This window comes from Hippocampus guttulatus, chromosome 20 (genome assembly GCF_054856545.1).
Source record: "Hippocampus guttulatus isolate MCC_2025c chromosome 20, RoL_Hgut_1.0, whole genome shotgun sequence".
In the NCBI taxonomy this organism is placed as follows: Eukaryota; Metazoa; Chordata; class Actinopteri; order Syngnathiformes; family Syngnathidae; genus Hippocampus; species Hippocampus guttulatus.
This window is the reverse complement of record NC_141280.1, coordinates 5,695,135-5,704,384: the sequence shown is the minus strand read 5'-3', so window position 1 is coordinate 5,704,384 and position 9,250 is coordinate 5,695,135. Positions and strand designations below refer to the sequence as shown.

Below are 9,250 nucleotides of genomic sequence, written 5' to 3'. Positions count from 1 at the left end.
CTCCCGTGGAGCAAACGGTGTCACTTTGTCTGGCGCGAGCGTGAACGTTGGGGCTGCACGCGCCGGCGCGCAAGTCGGCACGCTCCGCCGTGCTCCGTTACAGTCAGCCGATACGCTGATGACATCATCTCACTGCAGCAATCTAGCATGCGCGCGTGCACGGCACTCGCGGCACAAAGACACCACTGACTCAGTTGTCAGGCTTCGAGAGAGACAAACCACTCGGATGGATGGGCAGATAAATAAACTGATAAGATACCGTCGATACACACGGAGTGATCTGGATTTCAAATCACGTCATAGTTTAGCCTTACAGTCTGCTAGGTTTGTGCGAACTAGCTTGTCCGAAGCGATCCTTAACCTGAAGTTTCCAGTGCAGCAACTCATATAGACCGACAATACTCACCGTCATATAGTCTTTATCCTCTGTGTAGAATGACTGCAATTGCCGTACCAATGATCTGAGACAACAAACTAGCTGTACAGTATTTTAAAAGCTTCATAGTTGATCTGAAGCTTGAATAAGAAGTTGGAGAGGCGTGCCCCAAAAAAACCACAACAAAAAAACGTTTCTGCATGTCTGATCTTGTTGAGCAAAGCCTTCCACAAACAAACATTGTGTAAGAGGATTTCCAGGAACGTGAGAGGAACACGGAGTCTTTCTCATGATTTATCCCACCCCCCCTGCCCGAACACACACACCAAAGTGATTTATCTTCTCGGGTGAATAGGAGGTGCAACGAAAAGTCCCCCAAAAAAGCAGTCAGCTTGTGTGAATCAACATGAGACGGACGCGATATTATTGCCCTTTTCACTGCTCGCACTGTGAATCTTTGTGTGATTTTCCAACACTCACTTCCAAATTCAGCTAGCATGATAAGTAGACAACCACAGTTCAGCTACATGGCCAATATAAAACGGTACAGAAATGTACAACTGATACCAAACCGCAATCTATTAATCCTTCCAAGTTAGGTTGGAGTCTTTTTTTTTCTCCTTTGGCTGCTGTAGAGTGGAGTAGTCGAGAAAAAACAAAGACAATGACGGCTATAAGATCATTTCATTTTTTTATATCATGTACGACTCATATACTGTATTTTTCTCACTATAAGGCGCATTCCATTTTCTAATCAGATGCGCCTTAAATATGGATCAATGTTCTGATTTTAGGACGTTGTATTTTCTCTGATGTTCTGTAAAGCGCTTTGTTACAACTGCGGCGCTCGTGAAAGCCCCATATAAATAAACGGTATTGTATTGTATTCCTTTAGCGTAGCTCCATCTGGTGGATGCCTAGCGCAACCGCAGCCACTATTGTAGCTTCTATTCTATGCACCTTATCATGCGGTGCGCTCTATGTATGAAAGCGGTTTAATTGAAGGGTGCGGCTTATGCTCCGAAGCGCCTTATAAGTGCGGAAAATATTTTGAAAACGTCTTTTTTTGGGATTATAAAAGGGAGCGCCGACAAAAAGACGGAACAACGAGCATGTGGAGCCTCACCAAGCTTTATTACATGTGCACCATTTCTTATACAAACTAGATTACAGTTCCAGAAAAAAAAAGGGAACACAGGAAGAATACCCACTAACATCACCATCCAGAAGATTAATAATACCGGACAAAGTTGGACAGAGGGCGTATGGAAGGGAGCCTTTTTACAAAAGTACAAACGAGGTGATTACGATTTTTAGTGGTCTTATCGCTTGAATTTTTTTTCCTTCTGTTTTTTTTTTCTTTAAATGTTCACTGCAGTAGAGTGTGGGAGGAGAATGACCGAAGCAGGAAAAAAAAAAAAAACGTCATTGCTTCAGCAACCCAAGCAAATCTCTTCCTTACATTTTGTACAGTCGGTGTATTCAAATTCAAACGCTGAGCAGTTTCATTTGTTTCAAACAACATCAAAAAAACAGACACCCAACACAGGACAAGAGTTTTTTTTTTGTGTCTTCGAATACACAATTAACCAGCGCAGAAAAGTCAGAGGATGGTTCAAGTGATTCTGATTTCGCAAATACAAAACACTGCTGTCCGAACACTTACGGCTGTCGTCTTTGTATTCGAATCGCTGTCAAGGGGGACGGCACCATTGCAATCGAGTTGAGTGGTTACAACTTGCTCATCCTTAAAAACTGCGCAGTCAAACTCCTCTGCCTTGGTGATATATATATATATGTATTATATATATATATATAAATGTATATATACACGTCTGTACATTATTATACACCTTCATGTCACTTTCCCCTCACCTCAGGTCCTCCGGATCAGAATGCTACGACAACGGTTACACAATCAGCTTCAAGGAATACGTTTGCTTCGACCTGGACACGTCGGAACGTTTCTTCAACTCGACCTTGGCGAGGTATCAAGGGGTCAAGAACGACGGGGGGTGGGGGACGTACGGGTGAGTAAATGCGTTTCACACACACAACACGGAGCTCCAAATGCAGAAATACATCAAACGTGTAGGGTGGGGGGGGTGCGGGGGGGCTTCTGCAAAGTAGCGGAGTAGTTTACCTTTGGACATGTCGATGTGTGCACTTGCCCCCCAAAAATATATCGATAATGCAATGTACGTTATCTAATAAATTGACATCATGATGTTTGAGTTTTAGGGCCATGCTGAACATGTGGATTATTTTGAGAAAAAGTTGCAATCTTTCAAGGGGAAAAAAAAAGACAGAAAGAGAAAAACTCCAGAATAAATTTCTTGAGAAAAATGTCCGACGTGTATAAGATTAAAACGTCCTTATATTGACGCGCGCACCGCAAAATTCCCATGCAAACATGAATGCAAGAGCCACGGTTCTTCTGAGCAAGTTGGTGCGATTACAAAAAACCTCATCCTAAGCATAACAAGCACTTCTCATGACTTCATTCCCTTCAAACGGCCCTTTTTTTTTTAAGAGTCACACTTCAGTGTTGGTCGCGTCGCGATTCGTGTATCATTTCATCGTGGCGCAAAATCTACTTCGACGGCCCAAAATGTTCACAGGTTACAAACGTAACAAAGCATCACGGAAATATTTATTTGAATGAAAATACCTTTACGAATATGCTCCCACCCTACCTGCTTCCCGCCCCCTGAGTGTTTCTATACATGCGCATTAAAAAAAAAAAACAACTAAATCCCACCAAGCTAATGACAACAGCGCTACACACTGTGTGTCTTTAATTTTATCGGTGTGTGTGTGTGTGTTTAGACATGATGTGCATATGAGTGCTGTGATTTTGGCTGCCAGCATATCCTGCTGCTTGATTCAAGTAATTTGGCAACGTACAGAAGACACAGCTTATTGTTTTGCCGGAGGAGAAAAATGGCTTCTGGAGGAATGAGCACCTACTCCCACCAAACTTCCCCTCCAATCCCCTCTCCCATCATTTTTTTTTTTTTTGCAGGTCGAGGGTCAAAAACGGCACAAAATTCTCTAAACTAAACAAAGTAAAACGCACAAGGTGCTCTGAGGACAAGATTCAACACTGTTTTACATAGCACCTGTAATGCTGTGGAAATGTTCACATCGATAGAACACATAGATTCACTTTTTTTTGTTTCGTTATTTTTTTCTACTACATAATATGCTGTGATAACAAATTTTAAAAGTTCGTACTGTACAAATACCCACAAGTGAAATTTTCTTCTTAATATTTGTATTTTTTTAATTTAATTTTATTTTTTTTGTCGCTGCTTTCAAAAAAAAAAATTTAAAAAATTGAAATTATTCTGTTCAAGCCATTTGTAGGAAGTGCGTGGCGATAGTGGTGAAGCGCACACACACACGAGGCGCTCTGTTTCACGTAACGGAAAATCCCAGCAACAAACACTGAACATTTAAAAAAAAAAAAAAAAAAAAAAGAATCACGGAAGGGCAGATAAATACAACATCCCCTTGGGAAAAAAATGCACTGGATCAGTTTTACACGGCTTGTCCGTGAGATTTGAATGGCACACTGTGCATTCATTTGTGATTTGTCCTTGTCGTCCCACCTGATGAGCAGTGTGTCTTTGAGAGCCTTATACACAAGAAAACTTGCATAATTCAAGAGTTTTTGTGATTTATTTACTTTTGTTGTTATTGTTTCGGAGGAGGCTCTTTCCAGGGGGGGTGGATCGCTTAAAAGTCCGACAGATCCCCCCGACTCCGAGACGAGTGTTCGTCGTGTAAACACAAGTTTGGTGTTCAATGTTGTGCTGATGGCTGGTGTTGGCAAAAAAAGAGGGCGTGTCTCAGACTTGCTCTTGTGATGCGCAGTTCAGACCTATGGAGAGGAGAAGGAATAAAAAAAAAAAAAAAGATGATTATGATGGTTGATTTTTACAAGTTGAAGGGGGGGGGGTCGTTCTGACAGTGAAACCACAAAATTATTAATTGTACTCGACAAATGAATAGATGACTGGTTTTGAAATCAGTCAAGTCTATTATAATAGTTTGTTCAATTATTGTTCAAGTGACTGTAAACATGCCAGCAAAAGTTCTTTACTACGCATGACAATTTGACATTTCGGTCCGGATTTTTAGCAAGTTGACACACGTGATTTGCTTTCGCGGGCCACATAAAATGATCTGGCGGGCCGGATCTGGCCCCCGGGGCTTGAGTTGGACACCTGTGAGTTGAAAGAACTTGTTTTTAACAGTTGCAAGACCGGTATAGCGTCAAGAGACTTTTCAAAAAAAATCTTTCTGTTATGAAGGAGGTTCTAAGAGAGGGGGGGGGGGGGGGGGGTCCGACTTACCTCGTGCGTCCTCTTCAGCCGGGTACCCAGCTCTGAGAGGCCTGCTTGGCGCTCGTGAAGTTGCTGACGCCGTTCATGTTGACCAGAGAGTCAAAGTTAAAGTCCAGTCCGTCTGCGTCCATCAGCTCGTTGCGGATGATCGAGTCCATGTCGCACTCCAGGCTGCCGTTAAACATGTCGAGGTCCAGATCTGTGGGGAAGCGATCCTGGCAGACTCCCCCGCCGTTGCTCACCGCCCCGTTCAGGAAGATGGTGGTATCAATCTGCATGGAGGAGGACCCGTTTCCTCCCAGAGGTGAAAGTAGGAGCTGCTGCTTGGCGTTCGTCAAAGCGTTCACCTCGTTGGCTAAATTCAGGCCTCTGTTGATCGACCTCGCAGAGCTCTGATTGTGGTTGTTGCTTTGGGGTATCTCCCCCCGGTTGCCCGGAACCCCTCCGGCCGTTCCGAATGTCATGATGGGATCGTTGCGGAGCATGAAGCCGCGGCGGGAGTTCTGGGACACGATGGCGGCGGCGCTGGCTTGCGACATGAGCGGGTCCGACTGGGTCATCATGACGTCGCTGTGGTTGTCGGAGTTCAGCAGGTCCTGCAGAGTCACGCTGCCGAAGCTGGAGAAGGACGTCTGCTTGTTCTCCTGGATGGTTTGCATGGGGGACGGACGCAGGGAGGAGGCCGGCGGGTGGGAGCCAAAGATGGAGTTGCTGTAATTTCCTCCGCTGTTGGGAGAAGAGTTGGATGAGGGCGAAGCGTTGGGGGCGGGTGAGCCCAGCCCGTTGGATTTCGGGACAAAAGCGAACCCCGAGGTCCCGTTGGAGGGCGCTTGTCCCGAAGCGGTTGTCACCAAGTTGACGTTATCCAGGTCGTCCATCAGCTCGTCTGCGAGCCCGTCGTTCAGGTTCATCGTCCCGGCCAGATCCGCCAAACGGGGCAGCTCGGCGGGGGCGGGCTTCCCGTTGACGGCCGCGTTGCCGGGAGACAGAGCTCTGCCGGGACTGGAGTACAGCATGGGCGAGAGGGGGCTTTCGTCATCGGGGACCTCGTCCAGCTCCGGGTTGGCCAGGATCGGCGAAAGACGGCCGCTCAGGGTGCTGGCGTTGGAATTAGTGCGGGAGCGGAAGTCCGTCCAGGCGTCCAGCTCCTCGCTGCTGCGTGATGTCGGGCTCCCCGGCCACTTGGACAGTCCCGAGGGACTCTCGCCGTTGGCGTCGCCGGCCGCGGCCGCGGCTTGCAGAGCGGCCTTTTTCTTGGCGGCGCGTCCGCGGGCCGACTTGGTGTACTTGTTGCTGTTGTCCATGGAGACGGCGCGGCGGCGAGGGGCTTTGCCGCCCTTGCCGCCATCTGGGTTGATCATCCACCAGGAACTCTTGCCCGTGCCCTCATTCTGGACGCGGATGAAGCGGCTGTGCAGTGAAAGGTTGTGCCGGATGGAGTTCTGCAACACAAAAGGCCAACTCGGCGTTACTTCATCGATGACGTGTTTAGTGGATGAAGATTTTGTTCATGCGTTCCATGAGCATTTACGGTCCCCTCCAAAAGTATAGCAACGGCAAGGTCCGTTCCTTTGTTTTTGTTCTTTCCCAAAGATATCGGCGTTTCAGATCCGAAAGATGAATACGAGACAAAAGGTCAGAAATCCAGCTTTTATTTCATGGTATTTACATCGAGATGCATTCAGGGCACAGGGCACCTTTTGTTTGAAGCCCCACCCACTTTTAAAGTGAGCAAAAGTATTGGAACAGACGTGATTAAGTAAACTCATTCACTCCCAAAGACGTTTTTAAACGTCTTTTCGGAATTGGTCTAGAATTGGCTGGTACTGAATGAGTTTTAAAGAGAATAACATTTGATGTTTGGTGCACAACCCGTACTTGCGCTAAGTGCGCGTGTTGTTGACTGTGGAATTCTTCATTTGAAATGATCTTCCAGGCCTTTACTGCAGCCCCTTTCAGTTCTTGTTTGTTTTGGGGTGGGCTGGGGGGGGGGGGGTCCCTTCATTCTCCTCTTAAGGAGGTGAAACGCATGCTCTGTCGTATTCAGGTCTGGTGATTGACTTGGCCAATGTTCCACTCCCACCCTTTGTTGCGTCGGCATTGTGTTTTGGCTCATCGTCTCGTCGCATGATGACGATTCTACCAATTAGTTTGGATGAAAAGAAAAGCGCAGCGGTTTGAGTTGATGTCTACGTTGTACAGTAGGTACCCGCGGTCGTTGAGTCGAGAGAGACAAGAGGGACAGTGAGCCATCATCGAGCTTCTGCCGAAGAATGAACAAAGGGCTCCTTTGTTGCGCAAGGGGAAGATTCAGTAACGGATCATGTGTGCTCGCGCGTGCCACCGCCGATCGATCAAAGTCCCGGCTTGTTTTCCCATGGACTACCCGGCAGCTTACTGGGAGATTGGGAGCACATGACCGCCCGTGTTGCCGCGCATGAGCCGTATTGTTTTTGCTTCGTTTGTTCCATCGTAAACACGGCGGCCTGACGGACGCGACTTCAGTTCAATCACGCTTCGCCGGTGGGCGGGCGTGGAGAGACGCGGAGGCTCGGACATGGGCGCCGAGTGCTCATGACTTTCCAAAATTCGACACGATTCGACGAATCTCTTTTGAGACTCGGATCACCGTCACGCAAACAAAGTAATTGAAGCCGTTTTCCGATTTTGTACAACGGGCCACAAATGTAGGCCAGAATTTTGAGTCGGATGTATCTCGTGAGGAGAAATTGCCGTATTTTTTTTTTTTTTTGAATGACGGCGATGGGTGACAATGTCATCAAATCGCACCGGCGCACCTCCTTTTCTTGTGCACGCTGAAATTGAAGCCGGAGAAGAGCCAAAATGCATTCCTTGACACACGATCCTCTGCGGAATGCGACACATGGCTTCTTTCTTGTCTTCCTGTGCCATGAGCTACCGAAGCACTTTGGGGAAATTCATTCTCACCCCCCCCCCCATATTTTTTTCTCTCTCTTTTTCCGTCCCACCTCCTCATTCCCTCACAAACTCTTACAGGACCTGTGGGACCGAAGGCAATGTTAATTCCTCCCATTTAAAGCAAGCCTTCCAAATTACGGCGGCGTGTTTTCCTGCGCCGATGGATACGTTTTAACGCCGTGACGCTAGTGACCGCGTTCTCGGGTTGAAACGGGCAAAAGTCAAATTCACAACCGTGTTTTTTGGATTTCCCGTCTTTCCTGGGTTTGGTTTGGATTGGCAGTACGCTCGCAAAGGGAAAAGGAGTGGGTTTAGATTATCCCCGTTTTTAATGTAGGGTGTGAGCAGAGTCTTAACTTTTTTCTATTTGAACATTGCATGCATACGTGCATAGTTGTGCCTTTAAGGCGGTCAAGCGGAAAGTATCGTCCGCTGCGTTTTTGAGACTCTAAGTTTTGACTGGAGTAATGTGCGCTTTTTTTTTCTGACGCAATCCCATCAAAGAATTGCAGTCGATGATGACCGCTGGATGTTAATGTTTATGAGGGTTGAGCGTGTGTGTGTGTGTGTGTGTGTGTGTGTGCGTGTGTTTCTTTGCAACGAGGTAAGGTGAGATTCCAGGGAGACCATTGGTTATCCTCTGGCACCGTCTCTCGAGGCCTGACATAATGTTGTCCGATTATCCAACATTTTAACGCGCGCGCACACACACACACACTCAAAACACTTGTGCTCTACATACTTCCTTCTTGTAAAGTCGCGCAGGGGGAGGGGCAGCGACTTGAGAAATGTAACCAAAAAAAAAATTTGTACGTCTCTCTGGGCTATTTCCCCAAAGGCCATTAATAAAAAGAGCTCAGTGAGACAGACAGCAGCTCCGATTCATGCCGACAACAGCATCCAATGCTCGATGACACAACTCTATAAACTTGACAGACAACATTTCGGATCTACCCGCCGGGTACAAATCCAAATAAAATAAAGACCGTCTCTGCCGGCTGTAAACAAAGTCAAGATCAAAAGTATGTGGTGGGCCTTCGGGTTTTTTTTTTTTTTAATGCCTTAAGTTACACAATGCGTGCGTTTGACCCAGCTAGCATGCGGTACGGCGTGTGTTGACATTCGCCTCAGATTAGTTGCCCGAGTTTACATAACACATGATAAGCGTGCTTTGCGTCAGCTGGTCCAAGTGCAACAAGACAATCGGGTCACCTGCTCGGTCAAAATTGAGATATTGCGGCTTTGGATGTCAAGTCTAGACACTAAAAGTACCAAATCCTGCATTTAAATGAGGAATTAAAGTAGAAATAAGGAAGAATGCCCATACAATGCAAATATTAGCGCAACATGGGGGGGTGTCCAGGCAGGTCTACCAGTTTTGTAGCCTACGAAAAGAGGTGATCCCGTCGGTCGCCATGGCAATGCAAAAGATGCTCTCCTTATTACAAGGCAATGCCCAAAAATGTTACTCTCGGGATGAATTATTACCTACTTCCACGTTAACTAATAATACAGTTTGCCATTTTAATCACATTATTAATAAACAGATGGATAAAAGTGTCTAAAATAACATTCTCAAAGT

The 9,250-nt window shown here is 46.6% G+C and overlaps 1 protein-coding gene across 1 annotated transcript in view; it reads right to left on the bottom strand.

Annotated features, from left to right (window-relative positions):
- Positions 1–1,491: 1,491 nt before the first annotated feature.
- LOC147187711 (forkhead box protein O3-like) overlaps positions 1,492–9,250 on the bottom strand; it is a 35,218-nt gene continuing 27,459 nt past the window's right edge. The window contains exons 2-3 of the mRNA XM_086099720.1: positions 4,738–6,170; positions 1,492–4,262 (exon numbers count right to left, since the gene is read on the bottom strand). Of these exons, the coding sequence (XP_085955846.1) occupies positions 4,752–6,170 (1,419 nt within the window). The 3' untranslated portion in view covers positions 1,492–4,262; positions 4,738–4,751. The remainder of the gene's footprint in view (positions 4,263–4,737; positions 6,171–9,250) is intronic.